The 22,462-nt window shown below is 42.3% G+C and overlaps 1 protein-coding gene across 1 annotated transcript in view; it reads left to right on the top strand.

Annotated features, from left to right (window-relative positions):
* The window catches only part of CCDC6 (coiled-coil domain containing 6), a 109,524-nt gene that overhangs the window by 75,778 nt on the left and 11,284 nt on the right, over positions 1-22,462 (top strand). Inside the window, exons 4-7 of the mRNA XM_043925017.1 lie at positions 5,497-5,600; positions 10,078-10,238; positions 15,997-16,153; positions 19,701-19,801. Of these exons, the coding sequence (XP_043780952.1) occupies positions 5,497-5,600; positions 10,078-10,238; positions 15,997-16,153; positions 19,701-19,801 (523 nt within the window). The remainder of the gene's footprint in view (positions 1-5,496; positions 5,601-10,077; positions 10,239-15,996; positions 16,154-19,700; positions 19,802-22,462) is intronic.

Below are 22,462 nucleotides of genomic sequence, written 5' to 3'. Positions count from 1 at the left end.
AAGTCCATTGAAAAAAAAAAACAAAACAACAAGAATTTGGTGGGTAACTTAGAAAAGGTATTTTCCTTAGCTAAACATATGTGGCAAATGAGTGAATGGCTAAATCCTGTATCTGCATGTTACCCACCAGTTCCTAATTTATCCCTCCCCCCACCTTCCCTCTTTAGTAAGGATAAGTTTTCTATGTCTGTGAGTCTGTTTTTATAAATAAGTTGATTTGTATCCTTTTTGAATTCCACATGATACTTGATATTTGTCTCTCACAGAGGCTTATTTTAGACAATGAGCTGAAGGTAGCCCCTGATGTGACAGTGTATTTGCAGCATGCATGGTGGTATGTGTTCTTTCCCAAAGATTCCTCCACTGTGCTCTTGATGTAGGAAAAAAAACCTGTATACCCAAGACTTTGAAACTTGCTTGCTTTCCACTGATGGTAATTATTTGGTAAAAGAGTCCCCTAGAATTATGAACCCATTATGCAAATTTGTATAATATTGCACTGATGTCAAAGTGATGAAATCTTAAGTCTGGAAACCATATAAATATGACTAATTATATGTGTATCTGTTTCATAAAAGCCCTTCATTTTGCAATATCATTGAACAAAAGCGAGATTTATTGAGCTGGTAAACTATGAAAGTGTCACTTTTCATACATTAAATATTAATAAGGTATTACTACTGTCCTGAAGTTCTACCCATTTCAAAAAGTATAGATACCGTTTTTGAGAAGAAAAAACTTACAAGCTATAGGTAAAGAAGGTTAATAACTCAAGGCTCTCTGGAAGATTCTCAGTCTTCCAGATAACTAGTTGAGCCTTCAGTATAATTTCTCCTCTTAGAGTGTATGAATTCATTCTGTTTTAGGTATGTGAATTAATATCCAAAATTAGGAAATTGTTAATTTTTAAGATGGACTGTCTTCCCGTTTTTTTGTTATAAGCATAGTAAATGTTCATTAAAAAATTGTGTGGGGCGGACTTCCCTAGTGGTCCAGTGGTTAAGAATCTATCTGCCAACACAGGGGATGCGGATTTGATCCCTGGGTGGGGAACTAAGGAACGTGCCATAAGGCAGCCAAGCCTGTGAGTTGCAACTAGGAAGCCCAAAACAGCCAAAATACATAAATATTTTTAAAAATTGTGTGGGAGCAGGAAAACATATGAAGATAAATTACCACCAGTATTATTAATACTTTGACCCAAGGGCCAACCCTATTTATCTTGCTATTCTTTGTGATTTTTTTGTGTGTCTTTTTATCAGTATGTATATTTTTTCTGTTCTTTATTTTTTTGGCCATACTGCACAACATGTAGGATCCCCTGACCAGGGACCATACCTGGGCCCTCAGCAACATAGTGGAGTCCTAACCACCGGACCACAAGGGAATTCCCTTCTCTGTATATTTCTGGTGCACATAGAACAGGCAGTTGTCATTGGCTGCCTGTTCTGGGAAGAGCTGTCATGGGCTGCCTTCCAAAATTGGGTTTTTAAGACAAATGTTTGGAGCTCAAAATATATTTTCATATAGGAATGATGGTAATTTGGTGGTCAGACTAAAACTTTTCAAAGTAGATTGAAATGATACACTAAAACCTTTCAAAATTCTGTAGTTGAGCACATGGTCATGCTAAAGTTCTCATCAGGCTTTTTTGTCAAGTATCCCTTTCCCTGACCTCTGTGAGCATCCTGGTTCCCTGTAAGTGAGAAAATGCTCCATTGAGAGAGAAGTGTGGTAATGTTGGAGCTGTCTCTTGGCTGCCCCCTGCTTTCTCTGCTTTTTGGGTAGTGAGTGTCTGCCCACTGAGAAGACACAGCCAGAATGGGCTGTGAATTCAAATGAGCCAGCACTACTTTTATACACTAAGTTTATCCATTAAAGAAGTTATTTATTTGGGAAACACAATAAGAACTCTTGGTGCAATGTTAATTAACTTGCAACGGGAGGAAGAGCTACTGAAACGAGTAAGGAGTTCGGCTGACAGTCCATTGACTTGACTTAATTACAAAGCAACTCTTCAAATGAATATTCTACAAATAAGCTGTATCCACTGGTGCTGAGTGCTTATAGACAGTGTAGTCAGCAGGGGCTTGGGTTTGCCTGAGAATTTGATGTTTGGTAATGGAAGAGTGGGTACCTGTGGCAGGAACACTGAATTTAAAAGGAGATAGGGAAGACTATTACAGATGGGATCAGCATTGCAAAAGCAATGAATGCAGCACTGAGCTGTTGTTTCTATTCCAGCAAGAATTTCTGACTCAGTACCCTGTCAGTTTAACACACGCTGTCAGATTTGAGGGTTGTTTGATATCAGGGCAATGCAAGCACTGAAAATCTACTTAGGTCTGAAACAGCAGTACTGGTTTATACTCTCTGGCTATAAATAAATAGGCTGTGGGATTATATGGACAGGAGATGGAAGGGCAGTGCTGATAAAGGACTTCGGGAGGTTCTGAAGTTCTTCAGGTGACTACCAGCCATCAATTTACTGCCCACTTCAGTGAACCAAGGCCTCCAGAGGGTGAAACTTGGGTTTCTACTAACAGGCTTCCCAGGTGGCCCTAGTGATAAGGAACCTGCCTGCCAATGAGGAGATGTAAGAGACATGGATTCAGTCTCTGGGTCTGGAAGATCCCCTGGAGGAGGACATAGCAACCCACTCCAGTATTCTTGCCTGGAGAATCCCATGGACAGAGGAGCCTGGCCGGCTATAGTCCATAGGGTCGCAAAGAGTTGGACACAACTGAAGTGACTTCACACACACACACAGTCACACGTAGCTCTACTAACTGGTACCAAAAAGAAGCTGAGATTCATGTTTCAACTTCTGTTTTTCCTGCTTCCTTATCTGTTCCTGCATACTCTCGGACTCACTAAGGTACCCCCTGCTCCACTACTTCCAAGAATACACTGGATAATTTACGCCAAATCCTATTTGCCCCTCCAGATTCTCTGAACTTGCTGGTTAGATGGGACCCAGCTTCTTTGGTCACCATGGTGACTGATCCCCATTCCTATGCTGGCAGCATCACTTTTCCTGAATCAGTGGTTCCTCAGCTCTCAAATGAAAGAGTGGATTTAGATGATTTCTTTTGCTGCTTCTGTTTCTAAAAATCTCAACTGAACTAGTGCAGACTGAGACAAGTGCCATCTTGAGATTGACAGAGAATGATAGAATGGGTGGCCCTGGAGGGGACCTCAGATGTCTTCAAGGCCAGCCTTCTCATTTCATAGATGAGGGTAGGTTGCGTGCGTGCATTCTAAGTCGCTTCAGTCGTGTCCAACTCTGTGATCCCATAGACCATAGCCCTCCAGGCTCCTCTGTCTATGGGATCCTCCAGGCAAGAATACTTGGAGTGGGTTGCCGTGCTCTCTTCCAGGGGATCTTCCCCAACCAGGGATCAAACCTGGCTCTCTTATGTCTCCTGCATTGGCAGGTGGGTTCTTTACCACTAGCACCACCTGGGAAGCCTGAGGACAGGTTAGTACCTCCTCAAAACCACATGCCCAGTCAGTCATATGTGGGTAAAGACAGCTTTGTCTTGATTTCGTTTTTTGGAGTTATATATCTGCATGATGCATGATTACTCTAAAAATAAGCCATTGGGCATTATTTTCTCTACTAGTCATCTCTACTACAAAACGATGCCTTGCTTGAATTTTTTCTTCTCTACCAAGTACCCCTTGTCATGTTTTAGTTAAACATGGCAATAGGGTCCTTAAAGGGTAAATGACTTGGCATTTTGTTTCTTTAAATAAACAACTGAATTGTATCATTGCTTCAAACCTTGGCCCAAAATGTGGTCAGAGGGTCACATAGGAGATCTGTGAGGTGTTCCTGGGTTTCTCCTCCTTGCAGGGAAAGGAGCTGTTTAATATTTTGAGCTTTTGTGCATTAGTCAGCTCTGGCTTCACTGCACAGGATTCTTCCAGCATAGTCTGATTCCTGTCCCTTTGCCCATGCAAAGAAAATTCAGTGAGGCTATGTTTTCTGTTGACTCTGTGATCTTGGCTTATTGACTGGTGAAGTAAGGTATGTCTGCCTCGGTTGCTGTAAAAGGCTACATTTTGTCCATGGAATTGGTCTCACCTTATGTCTACATAGGGGTCTTTGCTCAGTGAGGAGCTTGCCTCTCACCTGCTAAAGAAGTGTGAACTCTGATATTAATACCTGGACAGCTGTGTAGCTGTGCAATCAAAAATAATCTGTTAAGTCAGTGGTTAAAAAGGTAAATTCCAGTTGGGTGAAGAGACAGCATGGGGGCAGTAACATAATATTCCCCACCTTTTAAAAAATGATTTCTGTTAAAATTAGTTAATATCCCAAGCAAATAGACAAGTATACAAAAAATGATACCATACATTTCCTTCTTCCTGGTGCTGTGAACTCTGTTTATCATGGCACTTTCTGTCCCCATCACCAGCCCTCTTTTTCTTCATCTCTCTCTCTCTACTAAAACATATAAATGGTTCCTTTTAATGTCTTCACTACTACTAGAATGTATTGGGCTGGCCAATAAGTTCATTTGGGTTTCCCACAAGCTGTAATGGAAAAACCTGAACAAGGTCTCCAGAGGGCAGACCTTTCTGATTCCTCAGTTCTCTGCTACATCCCTATTAACCTGTGTCTGGTGTTGGTCTCAGTATTTGCATGTTGCTCTGTGTTGGCTCAAACAGTATAGAATCCGCCTGCAATGTGGGAGACCCAGTTTTGATCCCTAGGTCAGGAAGATCCCCTGTAGAAGGAAATGGCAACCCATTCCAATATTCTTGCCTGGAGAGTCCCATGGACAGACTGGCGGGCTGTAGTCCATGGGGTCGCAAAGAGTCAGACAGGACTGAACGACTTAACACTTTCACTTTCTATGTTAATAAATTAAATTAATTGCTTCCCCAATTGCTTCTTTTTATGAAGTAGAATGCAATGTTGGGTTCCCTCTGCAATCATTTGCCTTCCCCTGAATCACATTTACCTTCTGCCCCACCTCCCCAGAAGTAACCAGTATTGTGAATGTGGTGTTTATCCTTTTCGCACATGTTTTTATATCTTAGGCCGTATTTCTATGTACCCATTAACCACTTGGCAGAATGGTCTTCAGTGTTGGGAGTTACTTCCGTAAATGGAAGTGTAACCTTTCTGGTTTAATGTTGTGATGCATGCAGGACTAGGGAGACAAACCCACATATGTCCTGGGACAACTGGCAACAAACTCTCCTCAAACCCTCTTTAAGGAAAACTTTCCATGTGCCTGGAGTAACTGCTGAAGCAACCACTGTGATCCACAATTAAGCTTTAACATCAAAGAATGAACGTATCTCAGTTTTCTCAATTAAAGTTTAAGAATTAAATGCACTTAACATGTCTGTGCCAGAAAATTGACCATTTCTTTGCAGTTTTCTCCATGGAAAGGGATCATAGTGTTCCAATAAAAAAATCTAATTAACAAAGTTTAAGTGGCCTACAATTCTCAGTAAAACTTCTTTCTTTTCCTTCAGTTGAGACGGGAGAAGATTGACCTTGAAAATACTTTGGAACAAGAACAGGAAGCACTAGTGAACCGTCTCTGGAAGAGGATGGATAAACTTGAAGCTGAAAAGCGGTTTGTTGAGTCTTGCTGTTCAGTGTAGTGTATGTAAATGTGTGTGTGTTGGGAGTGGGGTTGGGGGACCGTGCTGAATGTGACCAGGGAGTAACAGTGGGACATTTTAATGCCTTGGTGGATGCACGCTGTTTTAATTTGACAAATGGGGAAAATGTTGATAGCCTATCCTCCTGTAAGTAGGGGAAACCATTAGACCATTCAGGTATGACCTAAATAAAATCCCTTACAATTATACAGTAGAAGTGACAAATAGATTCAAGGGATTAGATCTGATAGACAGAGTACCTGAAGAACTATGGACAGAAGTTTGTGATGTTGTGCAGGAGGCAGTGATCAAGACCATCCCTAAGAAAAAGGAATGCAAAAAGGCAAAATGGTTGTCTGAGGAGGCCTTACAAATAACTGAGAAAAGAAGAGAAGTGAAAGGCAAAGGAGAAAAGGAAAGATATACCCATCAGAATGCAGAGTTCCAAAGAATAGCAAGGAGAGATAAGAAAGCCTTCCTCAGTGATCAATGCAAAGAAATAGACGAAAACAATAGAATGGGAAAGACTAGAGATCTCTTCAAGAAAATTAGAGATACCAAGGGAACATTTCATGCAAAGATGGGCACAATAAAAGATAGAAATGGTATGAACCTAACAGAAGCAGAAGATATTAAGAAGAGGTGGCAAGAATACACAGAAGAGCTGTACAAAAAAGATCTTCATGACCCAGATAACCACAATGGTGTGATCACTCACCTTGAGCCAGACATCCTAGAATGTGAAGTCAAGGGGGCCTTAGGAAGCATCACTATGAACAAAGCTACTGGAGGTAATGGAATTCCCACTGAGCTCTTTCAAATCTTGAAACATGATGCTGTGAAAGTGCTGTACTCAATATGCCAGCAAATTTGGAAAACTCAGCAGTGTCCAAAGGACTGGAAAAGGTCAGTTTTCATTCCAATCCCAAGGAAAGGCAATGCCAAAGAATGTTCAAACTGCTGTGCAGTTGCATTCATCTCACACGCAAAATAATGCTCAAAATTCTCCAAGTGAGGCTTCAACAGTACGTGAACCATGAACTTCCAGATGTTCAAGCTGGATTTGGAAAAGGCAGAGGAACCAGAGATCAAATTAGAAAGCAAGAGAGTCCCAGAAAAACATCTACTTCTGCTTTATTGACTATGCCAAAGCCTTTGACTGTGTGGATCACAGCAAACTGGAAAATTCTTAAAGAGATGGGAATACAAGACCACCTGATCTGCCTCCTGAGAAATCTGTTTGCAGGTCAAGAGGCGGCAGTTAGAACTGGACATGGGGCAAGAGACTTGTTCCAAATTGGGAAAGGAATATGTCAAGGCTGTATATTGTCACCCTGCTTATTTAACTTCTAGGCAGAGTACATCATGCGAAATGCTGGGCTGGATGAAGCACAAGCTGGAATCAAGATTGCTGGGAGAAATATCAATAACCTCAGATACACAGATGACACTACACTTATGGCAGAAAGTGAAGAACAACTAAAGAGCCTCTTATTGAAAGTGAAAGAGGAGAGTGGAAAAGTTGGCTTAAAAGTCAACATTCAAAAAACTAAGATCGTGGTATCTGGTCCCATCTTCATGGGTCCCACTTCATGGCAAATAGATGGGGGAACAATGGAAACAGTGAGAATCTTTATTTTTGGGAGCTCCAAAGTCACTGCAGATGGTGACTGCAGCCATGGAATTAAAAAGATGCTTACTCCTTGGAATTGGAAGAAAAGCTATGACCAACCTAGACAGCATATTAAAAAGCAGAGACGTTACTTTGCCAACAAAGGTCTGTCTAGTCAAAGCTCTGGTTTTTCCAGTGGTCATGGATGGATGTGAGAGTTGGAGTATAAAGAAAACTGAGGGCCAAAGAATTGATGCTTTTGAACTGTGGTGTTAGAGAAGATCCTTGAGAGTCCCTTGGACTGCAAGGAGATCAATCCAGTCAATTGTAAAGGAAGTCAGTCCTGAATATTCATTGAAAGGACTGATGCTGAAGCTGAAACTCCAGTACTTTGGCCACCTGATGGGAAGAACTGACTGATTGGAAAAGACCCTGATGCTGGGCAAGATTGAAGGCAGGTGGAGACGAGGGTGACAGAGGATGAGATTGTTGGATGGCATCACCAACTCGACGGACATGAGTTTGAACAAGCACTGGGAGTTGGTGATGGACAGGGAAGCCTGGTGTGCCACAGTCCATGGGGTCACAAAGAGTTGGACATGACTGAGCAACAAAACTGAACTATCCTCCTGTTGGTCCATCTTTATACTCCCCTCTTACTGTCCTGGTAGAATTTCTTTTCATTTGATGTTGGAGGCTATGAAGAAATTAGTTAAGGAGCTATTGTCCACCCCTGAATTGTTCTGAAGGATAACTACAGTTGCAACTTTTTACCTTATTGAACTGTCTTCCCTAGTTATTTTCTGAAGTGCTTAGGAGGTGTGCTGTGTTCCATGACTGATCACATATCTCTAGAGCGTACTTCATTAGGAAGCCTGAGATTTTAATAGCAAGTGATCATCTTTGTGTTTTAAGACTTACTATAGATAAAGTGTATAAAACTTTGTTTTTTAATAGACTTACTTGTACATATTTAAGGCTAGTGTTTTTACTGTTAAATGTATGTACATGGATATGAAAAACTCAGCAACACATGTAATCTTGAATCTCTTTGTGCAAGAACTGGGGTGGGAGTGCTTCCCTGGTGGTCCAGTGGTTAAGACTCTGAGCTCTCAATGCAGCATGCATGGGTTCAATCCCTGGTTGGGGAACTAAGATCCTACATGTTGTACCACACAATCCCCCACCAAAAAAAGGTCTGGTGGGGCCCTTAGATTTAAGCACTGTCTTCTTTGGGGTGGGTGGAACAGGGCTAATGGCAGGGAAGTTCTGTAGATGCAATGTATGTTTGAGTATAGAAAGGAAACTTGTTGAAAATATTCATTCACCTACTTCACCAGGAACTTTTGTTTACTGATCAGAAATATTTGCCATAAATATTTCGTTCGGATGAATAACCATAGATTGAATTCATCTCAAGATCTGCGAAACAGATTCATGTGTGGGTTGTATGTTAGTCGCTCAGTTGTGTCTGACTCTTTGCGGCCCATGGACTGTAGCCCGCCAGGCTCCTCTGTTCATCCAGTTCTCTAGGCAAGAATACTAGAGTGAGTTGCCATGCCCTTCTCCAGGGAATCTTCCACAGGCTTTAAAAAAATGCAGATCCAAGGTGTACCTATATGGAATTATTCAAGCAGTAGTTGAATCAGTTATGTTTTGTCTTATTATAGTAGTACTAACAAATTGAATCATGAAAAGTTACTTCATCTAATAGATGGAGAGACCATTACAATATTTAACCAACTAGTTTTCTCAGCAAGGGATAAACCCAAAGGTAAAAACCAATCTAAACCAAAAACTTCCCAGCAGTTTATAAAAAGGAGGCAGAGAAGTCTATTGCCAGTCAATCTTTCTTTGAAGAAAGCAGTAGAAGGTTTTATATATATAAATATCAGATTATTGCATGGAACTTTATGAAATTGTCATTTTGTCAAATATTAGAGCTTTACATACTTCAGACTAAAAATAATTGGTAGAGAAGGTGGCACCACCACTTATTAACCCAGTACATTTTTTTTTTGTCTTGTCTTTAACTCTTTTTACTTTTGCTGTGGCCAGAAGCAAAGGGCCTTCCATCCAGTTAGCCTTGCCCTCAAAAGTGTTTTTTCTTTTTCAAAATATTTACTTTTTAATTTATTTGACTGTACCAAGTCTTAGTTGCAGCAAGCAGGATCTTTAGTTGCATGTGGGATCTAGTTCCCTGACCAGGGATCGGACCTGGGCCCCCTGCATTGGGAGTGCAGAGTCTTAGCCACTGTACCAGGGAAATCTCAGGATTGGTTTTTCAGGAGGGGAGTTGAGAAATATATCTGTCTATTTGACACAACCCTCCAAAGAGATTCATGATCTATAGTTCTTAAGTTTCAACTAAAAGCACTGAGGGGAAACTCCTCCAGGGTCTCATTGCCTCAAGCCCAACATGTGGACCATTTAGTCAGCAAATCATCCTGACTGCCCAGGGTATGCCCGGCATGGTAATCAGAAGCCAGTGTTAGAGATTTTTTATGTAAAGCTTAATTGCCAGCGGCCATTTAACAGGAAGAAAGGGAAGGTGGATTCTTCAGCTTTGTCCTTTGACTTGGCTGTCAAGTAAGGGCGATTGAAAAATTGCTGGAAGATGGGCAGAGGAGTTAAACAATTTAGTGAATTTTGGTGATTAATATGAGCATGCTTTTAAAACAAACCTCCCAACTAGAATGTGTTGTTTTGTCTTTATTTTTCAATTACTAAGAATTTGTTTGTGTATTTTTAAAATAAATTATGGTGAGCATCAAATCAGTGTTTTATCTTTTAAAGACAAACTGTTTTTCATTGTTGGATTTTTCTTTTCAATGAAGAATCCTGCAGGAGAAATTAGACCAGCCGGTGTCTGCTCCCCCATCGCCTAGAGACATCTCCATGGAGATCGACTCTCCAGAAAACATGATGCGACACATCAGGTTTTTAAAGAATGAAGTGGAGAGGCTCAAGAAGCAACTGAGAGCTGCCCAGTTACAGCGTACGTAGCCTAGCAAGAACAGATGTGGCCATCTGTCCACAGAAGTAATCCACTTACCAAGGAGAGAGCTTTATTAAATGCATGTATTTCCCACTGAATTTGTATAAATTAAATTCATATTGTGTTTCCTTTCCAGTACATAATTATCTGTCTGTCATCCTGGAATAGTTTATTTAAAAAAAAATATAACAAGGCAGGGCAAATAGTTAAGAATACTAGAAAATCACATAATTTCAGGAGGGTCCAGGATCAGAGGCACTATTTCTTTTCTTTTGATTAATTTTATTTTCTTTTAATTAATTTTATTTTCTTTTAATTAATTTTAATTGGAATATAGTTGATGAACAGTACGTTAGTTTCTGTTATTCAGCAAGCAGAGTGAATGAGTTATCAGATATCTATTCATATCGTTATCAGTTATCTATATCCACTCTGTTTTTGGATTCTTTTCCCATATTGGTCATTATAGAATATTGAATAGAGAGTTTCCTGTGCTATACAGTGGGTCCCCATTAGTTATCTATTTTATGTCAGAGGTAGGACTACTTCTCACCAGCTCCCTGGTGTCATCTCTTAGATGGGGCTAACAGAAGGGATGCTGGAGACCTCAGTGTACTTTGGGAGCATTAATGCAAAGAAGAGTATTTATCTTCTTTACTACCAGAATTGGGTCTCAGCTAATAGTTGTTCATGGTACTTGATGAATTAATGCTTTTGAAGTATATTCTTTTTATTTTTGGAAAGCTAAGGAACTAATTTCTGGATACGTGATTGGTCACGGTGTATTTGCTTGCATTTCTCCTATTTCAGTTTTTAGACTGTTCAAATTTATTTGAATAGATAATGCAGTACAAAGTATGCAGGGAAAAAATAAGTCTCTTTCACCCCTGACCCCCAGCCCCCCAGTTTTTACAATTAGCACATTTTTAATATAGTCCTCAGATGTGTGTGTGTGTAGACTTCTTTTATATAAATAGTAGCACAGTGAACATACCTTTTTTGCATTTTTCTGTTTTCACTTACTGTCTCTTGCAATTTTTCCCCTGCCGATACATACAGAACTGCCTTACTCTCCCTTTTAAAGTCTGTGCAGGGTTTGATTGTATGGATATGCTGTAGCTTATTTAACTCATCCCTTATCAACAGACCCATTTGAGCTGCCATGCGCTACCATAGAGACCATCTCTATACACATATTTTGATACCTGTGTAAGAATACCTTCAGGGTAAACTCCAGGGCATGGATTTGCTGAGTCAGATGAAATGCACATTTAAAATTTCAGTGATTCTTATCTTTATGTTTTCTTCTCTGAAGTGTATTGCAAGCTCTAATTCAGTACTGTGTCTGGGATGGGACATCAAGGTCATCTTGGGAACCTTTAAGAAATACAGTGCTGTTAACAAATGAGCACAAACTTAGTCATTTATTTTATTTTATTTCCAACAAAAGATCTCACATATTTATTAGTAAGATAAAGTACTAGCTGAGAAACACAACAGGAGAACCAGCCATTCCATCTCTTCTATAGAACACATGTGGCCTGTTCAGACAGCAGTTGTGTGGTTAAGATGCAAGCGATGTGGTAGGATGAAAGTGACCTTGACACAGTATAAATATGTGCGATTCATGTGTGAGGCTCCTTAGACCCAGCTTGGTTCTTCTCCTATGTCTTCTCTTAGAATTGTACCTGATTTCTTCTCGTATGTCTTCTCTTGGAATTGTACCTGGTTTTATTACCAGTTTTCATTCAAATCCATTGGGGAGAGGGGCAGGAATCACTTGACCCAGAAAGTCTTGTGAGAAGAAAGACGTGGCAAGGAGCAAATTCAACCACACTTAGGATGGTGAAGAAAAAGAAAGAGACAGACTCACTGATTTAAAACAATACCAATATATTATATTAAAAAGAGAACAAAGAATAAAACAATACCAATTTATTATGTTGCAGTTTTTGGAGGTCTGGGTTCAAAATAGGTTCACTGGGCTAAAATCAAGGTGTCAACAGGGGTCGTTCCCTCATAAGAGGCTTGAAAGGAGAAACTGTTTGCTTGCTTTCTTCAGCTTTTGAAGGCGTCTGCATTCTTTGGCTCATGACTCCTCCTCTGCATGGGTACCACTCCCACCTCTGCCACCCAGGTCACATCTTTTCACTCTGACCCTCCTGCCTTCCCCTTAAGCACCCTGGGGCTGCATCGGACCCACCCAGGTAATCCAGGATGAGTTCCCATTTCAGGGTCCTTAACCTCACCATGGCCACAGGCTTCAGAGATTAGGGTGTGGACATCTGTAGAAGGCCACCATCCTGGCTAACCCCATATAGGCTTCTGGGCTTACGCTAGGGGTGGAGCCTTGTCCCCTGTATTTTTTTTAAATAAAGGCCATTCTGATCATGTATCCCAGTTTGAGAATCACCATGGATGTGTATTCCGTGAAAACAAGTCAAAGAGTTCTCAAGTATTAGTTGTTTTAGGTTTGGGTGTTTTTTGAGTTTTTGCTGTGTTGAACAGACAAAGGTCTGTCCCCTTTCTGAAATCTTTCCAGTGCTAGTTTTCTTTCCTGTGTGTACTTGCCTTGTTGTTCCCCAGACAATGTTTTTGGAAGAAATTTGGGAAGGGTATCTTATTTCCTCTACTTCCTTCCTACTGCAATGTTTGGTCCCTGGAGACACTGTGGATATCAACAGAGGCATCTGTAAATGCTGTTTGGATTTCGTGAGGACAGGGAAGACTGAGCTGAAGTAGCTGCGTGTGGCTCCTAGCTGCTCACAGTTGGTTTAGGTTGGGTTTAGAGGATGAGTTCATGAGACTTTCCTCATCCACCTGCATCTGCCTCCTTAGGTTGTATAATCTAGTCCCCTTTGAAAGCTCCTCGGGCACTTGGGCCTTTTCCCGTAAGTCAAGCTGAGTCTGAGCTTGAACCTCTCTCCAGATGTCTCTCAACTCTGGTTGAATGTTAGAAGCCTCGGGGGAGTTTTCGTAGACCAGTGGAGAAGCTTCATCCTTGTGGATTTTAATTTCACTGGTTTGGATGAGATCTGGGCAGAAGTATTTTCTTACCGTAAACTTGAAAGGGAATGCAGAAGTGCAGGCTTTGGGACTTCCCTGGTGGTCCAGTGTTTAGGGTGCTGCCAGTACTGGGGACATGGGCTCAGTCCCTCGTCCAGGAATTAAGATCCCACACACCAGCCAAAAAAAAAAAAAAAGCCAGGTACAAGCCACCTTAGGATCATATAGGAACCATCTTTTGGGAGACTGGAAATCACCTTCAGCTGACACTATTTTTGACTGGATTTGTGAGGTGGCTGAAGATGGCGGAAGTATAAGCTGTGACTTCAGAGCCTTAGGGAGCTCAGTGTAGGAGAAAGAGGATGACTCCTGAGAGTAAACGAAGTGTTAGTTGCTCAGTCATGTCTGACTCTTTGCAACCCCATGAACTGTAGTCAGCCAGGCTCCTCTGTCCATGGAATTTCCCAGGCAAGAATACTGGAGTGGGTTGCCATTTCCTTCTCCAAGGGATCTTCCTGACCCAGGGACTGAACCCAGATCTCCTACATTGCAGGTAGATTCTTTACCACCTGAGCCACCAGGGAAGCCCCGAGAGTAAATCCAGCCCTGTGAAATCAGGTGTAGTGACCTGCCGGCAGAGGGCAGCCAAGCAATGCCACGGTCTCAGCCATCTGTGCCTGGGTCTGTCACACCCGGAGGCTCTGGGCCTCTGCCTTCTCTGTGCCTCTGGCTTCTGGGTTAATTGCCAAACTGCCAGGCAGTCTTTTCAACCATTGCTCCTGGTGACTGATGTTCTTGTCTATAGCTTATTGTTTAAGGATCCCCCTGCTGGTTTCCCCAGATGCTAAAGGATTGCCGTTTTTCTTTGAAAGATAGGGTTTCCTCTTAAATAATTATTCTCAAAGCCTCATGAATCCTCAGTTCTCGCCTATTTATGGAAAAGAAAGGCAACTTGCCCTGACAGCTGCCCATCTCCTTCTAGAAACACTAAAGATTCCAAGAGGCTGATAGAGTACTTCTTGTAGAGCAAGTGAAAAATTCTGCCCCCAAACATATTTGGGATGAAATACCTTTAATCATTTATATTAAAAGTGTACTTTGTAAATATTTTCCCAGCATGCCTTCAATTAAGGAGATTTTTGCATCTGGATTAGACAGCAGGGTTTCTGGTTAGATTGAAAACAGCCGAGAGATTTAGCGTTTAATGTGCATAATAGTGTGTAATAATTTGGGTGTTTTCATTTGAATTTCTAAAATAAGGATTTTCAAAAACTTGGATGCATTCTGTCATGGTGGTCTCTTGGAAGTCATTGAGTACTCATCAAAAGTCATTATTTGCTAAAAATGCCAGACCTCCATTGAGTTATATAAAACTGGAACTCATTTGGTAGACTTGGAAGTCGAAATAGGGTCAGTTTATAGGAGAGAAATTGTCAGTGCAGCAGTTACCACCTTCCTTCCTTCTTAAATTTGGACCAGACTGATAATATGGGGTAGTATCCTGTCGGGCTATCTCTTAGATGTGGTCACGGCCGCTCTAAACTTGTAAGTACTTTTCGGAAAAGAGAAGTAGATGGAGATTGTACTTTTCCCAAGTTCCTTGCCTGAGATAGGGGGAAATGAAGGAGCCAAGAAAATGGGTAGACACTGAGGTTTGTATGAAGGTTATTTTTGTTACTTAGTAACAACATATTCTGTCTGGGGTAAACCAGGAAAGGGGGGAGGTCTGTCTAGGGTAAACCAGGAAAGGGCAGAGGGTCATGTTTTACCTTTGGTTGCAGGGATGTCACAGAATCCTGCAGAGGTACTCCGGAGGGCAGACAGCTCAGCAGAAGGGGATTCCAAAGCCCCAGGAAGATGTTGGTTCCACATTTCAGATTCCTCCAAGAGATGATCTGGCTGGTTCAGCCTGAGTCTATAGTGTCTAGCCCTGCAGCCAATTAGTTCTGACTGCCCCACATATGGAGCAGCTCCCGAGGAAGGGGGTACTTGTCATAAGCAAGAGCCATCCCAAGTACCTGGCTGCACGTAGGTCTTGATATGCTGTCTGCCTCCAAAACACTGTGCATCAGTTAGGAGACAGTAACACATACACCAAAAATTAGACTGATTGGAAATGTTGATCTAATGTTGGAAATGTTGATCACATAGTGCTTACTACGTCAGTTTCTGGTTTTGTAAAAAGATTTATAACTGTCACCTAGCTCATTGAGTACACTGGTTCTCCATGTGCAACCCCCTCCCCGCCACCCCCACCACCACCACTTGCACTGGGGGTGTGCTAACAAGTGTGGTCTCTGGGTGTGTTCGCATAGACGACCTGCCCCACTGTGTCTGGTGTTGACAAGCAGCAGAAGTGGTGCCCTGCGGGGAGCCCATGGGCTGAATTTATTTCCCTATCTGGACCCCTTCCCCTCTCCACTCCAGCAAGGTAGTGAGCGCTCTGGTAACCACTCAGGCCAGACGTGCTCCAGCGTGTCTTCCTCTGCATAGAGCACTTTAGAAGGCGAGGAAGTGGGATTGATGCTGCCTAATCCTTCACTGCTTTTCACGTTTTTTTTCCTAAGTGCAGATCATTGGTCAACCTTGGTACTTGGGATAAACTTGAAATCCAGGTGTCATCTGTGTGTGGGGAGTGAGAACGGCTGTCTTGTTCTTGGTCTGTGGCACAGAGGCTGGACCAGCCCTGTCTTTTTAAGAGTGGACTATGACTGCATGGATCTTGGTTTAATCGAGAACTCTGGCTTTTCAGATTCCGAGAAAATGGCGCAGTATTTGGAGGAGGAACGTCACATGAGAGAGGAGAACCTGAGGCTGCAGAGGAAGCTGCAGAGGGAAATGGAGAGAAGAGAGGCCCTCTGTCGACAGCTCTCGGAGAGCGAGTCGAGCTTAGAGATGGATGATGAAAGGTGCGTGTGTGTCCCACAAACCTCCTGAGAACAACAGCAACGAAAACCAGCCTCCAGCCCCGCTTCACCTCCTATGAGATGTGGTAGGAGATGGCTGGAACGTTTATTTATTGTCATGATGAATGTTGTCACCTCAAAGTGGATGCCGAGAATGAGATAAATGAAGAAGATTGACCATCCTCCTTAAACACAGAAAGATAAAGGAAATGACCTCTGCCAAATTACTGATAGGAGAGAAGTGGGGCAGGTCATGTGTAGAGAGGCAGCATCGACATGTGTTGTTGAATTCATCTGATCCTATGTCATGTCTCTTTAGAGCATGGGTGATTGTTATTTAGTTGCTAAGTCATGTCTGACTCTTTAGCGACCCCATGGACTAGCCTGCCAGGGTTCTCTGTTCATGGGATTTCCCAGGCAAGGATTCTGGAGTGGGTTGCCATTTCCTTCTCCTGGGAACCTTCCTGACCCAGGGATTGAACCTGCGTCTCCTTTTGCTACTACTGAGCCACCGGGGAAGCCCTTAGAGTATGGGTGGGAACATCTTAGTTCACAGAAAAGATGAGCAGGCCATGCATGGTACAGCCTGAGAAAGCAAATGTGTCCAGGAGGTGAAAGAATCTGCCAGAGATAGGCGAAAGTTTTTGAAAGCCAGAGGTTTTGCTTTAACACACTTGGTGACTTTTCAGCCTTTTTGCAGCTACTTTTCAAAAACAAAACAAATACATTTATCTGCCCAGGCCTCAATATCAAGACCCTCATTGTCCCACTGAGAAATGGGTTGGAATAAGAGAGTCATGCTTTGGTTAGCTAGACAGATTTTTCCTTTCCTTCCCTACCCGCCCTCCTGTTCTGTACTTTGAAGAGAGGTGATTGTTAAGACAACCACCATCTGACAGGACTGGGCGGCCAGTCTCTGACCAGGGTCTGCCAATGGCTGTGATGACTTACAGTTGCTGTTGACAACAGCACGTTGTTTGAACACATGTGGGCAGTTCTAGCAGATCAGCACTCCACTTCTCTTACTGAACAGATCCAGAGAGCTAACAGGCCTTCTGATTAATTCACTGTGGGCAGTGATAGTATTATCATTTCATAAAAAATGTATGGTTTTTTATAATGAAGATCTACTTTTATCATTTAAAACATTTTAATAAGAATAGACTTAAATCTGTTTTTAAAACTATCTTCCTTGTTTGAGAAGAATGAAAGTGAGTCTTTTTTCCTCAGAAGTTTATATTCTAAAATTGTCATCCTTAACTCTGAATTTCACTGATCTGTTTCTGACAGTGTCTCATTCTTCCTGAAATTCTTATCCTCTGAAAACCTTTTTGACCAAGAACATCAGCTAGAATATTAGTTAACTTACTACTTTATCAACTACCTGAAGAAATGGAGCAGAGCGTGTGTTAATATACACAACACAGGGCCCTGTGCTTGATTGTTTTTTTTAATTGGGGTATAGTTGCTTTATATTGTTAGTTTCTACTGTACAGCTAAGTGAATCAGCTGTTTGTATACATATATCCCTTCTTTTTTGAATTTTGAATATGACGCACTGAAGGACAAGTTCTCTGACTACGGTGACAACACTAAGGATACTTCAGTCTTCTGGACAAAAATCGTTTTTCCCCAGAATTGGTATTTACTGCAGAAGGTTTGCCTTGCTTACTTTCTTTTATTTTGACTTTTCCAGTGTACATGGTAGCATCAGGAACAAGGTTTGACTCCTAGCCCCACTCTCCCACTCTTCTTTTATTTAATGTTGGAGGATAGTTGATTTACAATGTTGTATTTGTTTCAGGTATACAGCAAAGTGCTTTAGTTATACAAATCCAGATATCTGGGCTTCCCTGGTGACTCAGATGTTAAAGAATCTGCCTGCAATGCAGGAGACCTGGGTTCAGTCCCTGGATTAGGAAGATTTTCCTGGAGAAGGGAATGGCTACTCATTCCAGTATTCTTACCTGGAGAATTTCATGGACAGCAGAGCCTGGTGGGCTACAGTCCATGGGATTGCAGAGTCAGGCATGATTGAGCGGCTAACACATATTCATCTATCTATTCTTTTCCATATTCTTTTCCCATATAGGTTAATGTAGAATATTGAATGTAGTTCCCTGTGCTATGCAGTAGGTCCTTGTTACCTTTTTTAGGTTGATTATCAGGAGTCAAGTACAGCTGCCCAATAAAGACGTCTGCTGTCCCTACTGGGGATAGTATCACATTTGGGAGAAGGAAAATAGACACTTGAGACTTACATATGTTGAATTCCTTAAAGACCAAGAAGTGGTCTTAGTAGCCTTGCTGGCTGCAGAATCACAGGTGTCTGGTCTAGCAGCGCCATGGTGGGCTACACTAAGAGAGCAGGGAGAACTGGTGGTGGGTAGCTCACTGACAGGTGCACGCCAAACTTGGGAGCCTTGTTTTCTTCGAGTTGACTAAACCTGCATAGAAGTAACTGTGTTCAAGTTCCTTGTGTGAACTGATTAAACGTCAGGGCTGAGATCGCCTCTAGGGTAGACATGTCTGCACGTGTTCCTTCCTTTGGCTGGAAAGCCTAGGAAGGGTCACTTATTAGAGAGTTCCTCAAGCAGAAATTCGCCCTTGTCAGCTCTCTGTGCTCATTCACCAAGTGAGGTCTAATGTGATTTCTGAATCCAGGGAGAAGGCTGACGTGCACTGTGCGACCTGCTGAGGTGCTCACCCGAGTGTTTTTTATTACATCCCGCGTTCAAACACGTGACTGTTAAGCAAGGCCTGCCTTGTAAAGAATTAACATCCACTTCAGGGAACCACGTACCTTTAATTTGATGACATACATCTCAGAGGGCTTGCTTGGCTTGGTCTTTCAAGTAACAATTTACATGTAGCCATTATAGCATTTACATGTAGCCACTGAGCCCCATTGGTAGCTCAGACCTTAAAGAATCTGCCTACAATGTGGGAGACCTGGATTTGATCCCTGGATCGGGAAGGTCCCCCTGGAGAAGGAAATGGCAACTCACTCTAGTATTCTTGCCTGGAGAATCCCATGGACAGAGGAGCCTGGCAGGAGTCGCAAAGAGTCCAACACAACTGAGCAACTAACCACACACACACACACAACACACGCTTACAACATGGAGTGTTGTAAGTCCATGGAGTCGCAAAGAGTCCGACATGACTGAGCAGCTAACGTACGCACACACAGCACACAGTTACAACATGGTTGTGTCTCATTCTTGGGACTGGGGGAGTGAACGCCTACGTAACTGTTCTGTGATGGAGAAAAGCCTGGTCCTCTCTGTGATGCTGGTGACATCAGGCCTCCATCCTGAGTAAAGACACCCTGGATTCCCTCACCCATGCCCCTGCAGAGAGAGCTGTGCCAGGCAGTGCAGCAGCGTGGCTCTGGCGGCTGTATTATACACGTGCATCGCTACAGCGACACTTTCTGAACATTCAGGAGTTCTACCTCACAATGCGAACATCTGACATTTTCTCAGGGGAGCTTTCTGAGGAACCGCTGGGATGCAGGCGGTGCTAACCATGTCATCCTGCCTCTTAGGTATTTTAACGAGATGTCTGCACAAGGATTAAGACCTCGCACTGTGTCCAGCCCGATCCCTTACACACCTTCTCCCAGTTCAAGCCGGCCAATATCACCCGGTGAGTGTGTGTTCTCAGCTGCCTCTGCGACTCATTTCTGCTGTATTTATTAGGTACCCCTGAATACGTTCCCTCCCAGCATATAAAAAGTCTTGTAAACAGAGAGGGGTCAAGTGTTGTCCAGAAACATTAAAAAAAAATGATCAATACCATCACAACAGAGTCTTTGCTTCAGATTTTTAAGCACAAATATTGTAATACCAGCTGCTGGTTTTCTTGTTTTTCTGGAACTAAAAAATGTAATTTAACTCTAAAAAACCTTTGTGAAAAGACTACCTTTGACTATGATTTTAGGTGCCAATGAATTGACAAGAAGCTTGGATAGATTTTTCTGAGATGCATCATAGTTTATTATGGGTTCTCTTGTTATGTTTTATATTCACCGTCTCCTTTTTTATCCTCAAAATAATTAATGCAGGTGTCATATTGAAATTGAGGGAGAAGTGATGCGGAGGTTCCGTAGCTACTGGTCAGATGGCCAAGAAGTGGCGAGGCAGGGCATATCTTATTTCCAAGGCCTGTGTCCTTCCGAGCACAGGCTGCCTCCTGCTCTTTGCAGTGGTGGTGAGTGGGCCTCGGCCCTGAGACACAGACCGGGCAAGAAGGAACTGGCTTTGCTTCTGTCTCTGGCTTTGCTCCTGTCTCTGGCTTTGCTCCTCAGAAGCCTTCCCCTCAAAGGCAGATTTGTCTTCATCTGACCCCAAAAACCTCTCTCCCCGGGGTCCCTGGCTCCACACCCGCACAGCATGGGACTCTCAGGGCAGGAGGGCAAATTAATGACCCAGCAGGGAAGAAAGAGGAAGGTGGGAGGGAGGGCAATGAGTGGAGGGAGGAAAGAGAAGGTCGCCGGCCAAGGGCTTGTGTCTTATGACTGAAGTGGCCAGGCTGCTCTTCTGTGCTCGCTGGTAAACAGGTTTTCAACAGAGCTGGGAGAAAAGTGGGGGGGTGGGGGGCTGGAGGGGCAGCTTCACAGCAGAATAAAGTATGGTGATAGCTTAAAAGGGTGGCAGCATGAAAGGTTTTGTGGTCTGGGACAGTGAAACAGCTTCACGTTAGGGTGTCATCTCATTTTGTCTGCTGTAATAACGGGACACCAAGGATGGATGCCCTTCAGGTTGACAGAGGAGAAGTGCCGCAGCCATGCAAGTGGCTGAGGATAGCAGGAGGCAGAAACGGCTTGGTTCTGTGAGTTTAGGATCCAGCCCAGCACTATGCTGCTATGACTTTTTGTAAGACGGGTCACACTTTTTGGTTTTTGTCTGTCTGTTTTTGCCCAAGCCACGTGGCATGCAGAATCTTAGTTCTCTGACTAGGGATTGAACTCATGTCGCCTGCAGTGGAACTGCAGAGTCTTAACCATTGGCCCACCAAGGACATCTCTAGAAGGGTCATTTTTTAAAAGCCCAACACAAAGTGTGGCAGCTTTTGTCCACTTGGGGCTGGCACGCTCTCTCCGGCATCTGACAGGGTGAAGAGGGGCTGTTTGCAAATCAAAAGGACTTTCTGTTATGGACCTTCAGCACAATCATCACTTGTCCTTGCCCCAAAGGATGTTCCTGAGTCTGTTTCTCCTGCTCTGCAGTGGCCTTGAGATCTTTCCAGAAGCTTCTCTCCTGAGCTGCCTCTCAGGTTTCCCCAAAGAGCATTTGGGTTTCACTACCAGGAGGATAAAGGTTTTCTTTGCTTTCTGATTTATTGATGGGGAAGAAAGTCGTGAGTTAGGAAGAAGCAAGAAAGAGGAAGGCTCTTATATCTCATAGTGATGCTGATTCATGTTAAGTATAATTTAATGTTCTCTTTGATTGATTTAAACCTAAATGCATGTGATTTTTAATTCATTAAATGTAGTTTTGTGGCCACTGAAGAAATCAAAAACAAGAGTGAGACCTTGGTTGGGAATATTAACTTCTATGGTAACAAATACTCTGCAAGAAGATTTATTGCATGCACAGAATTTTGGCTTTTGCTGCCCCTGTTGCTATAATGTGGGGCTTCCTTGTATAGACAAGCTAGTTGGTTATCCATTAATACTACATCATAGTAAGTAACAACTAGAGATTTTTTCTTTTTAAATTTCAGCCAGCTTTAGTGAGAACATTTGTACCATCTTTGAAATTCTAGAATATCATCAAAGTAGATTATAAACTCCTTTTGGCAGTGGAATTACTCCTATTCTCTCTAGTCCATTGCATGCATAATATATGAGCAATATCTAAATTTTCGAGTTTTCTTTTCACTTTATTTTTTATTGAAACAATTTGTGATTCTCAATATTATGAATATCTAATCACTTCTTTAGTGGAACTGTGCTGTTTGTATAGTTTTCATTTCCATTTTAAGTATTTTGGCTCTTCTTCCCTTACCATTTCTGGTTAACATTGGCAGTCTTGTATTTTCACTAACTTGTTGGAATATTTTGAGGGCTGTCTCACAACTTGATTGAAAGGAACGTTTCCCAGAACTTACAAAAAATTCTTGCTTATATGTGGACTTATACATGTGGATTATACAGAGTATTATTTTTTCCAGCAAATTTTTTGAAGTTGTTCACTATTTTATATAGCCTAAGAAAAAGCCATTCCCAATTAGCACGTTTTCATGTGCCTACATCAGGCATGAGAAATAATGAAGTTTTTTAAAGGACCTATACCACACTAGCAA

The sequence above is a fragment of the Cervus elaphus genome, chromosome 15 (assembly GCF_910594005.1).
Source record: "Cervus elaphus chromosome 15, mCerEla1.1, whole genome shotgun sequence".
Classification (NCBI taxonomy): domain Eukaryota; kingdom Metazoa; phylum Chordata; class Mammalia; order Artiodactyla; family Cervidae; genus Cervus; species Cervus elaphus.
The sequence above is the reverse complement of the archived record's forward strand: the minus strand, read 5'-3'. Positions and strand labels throughout refer to the sequence as shown.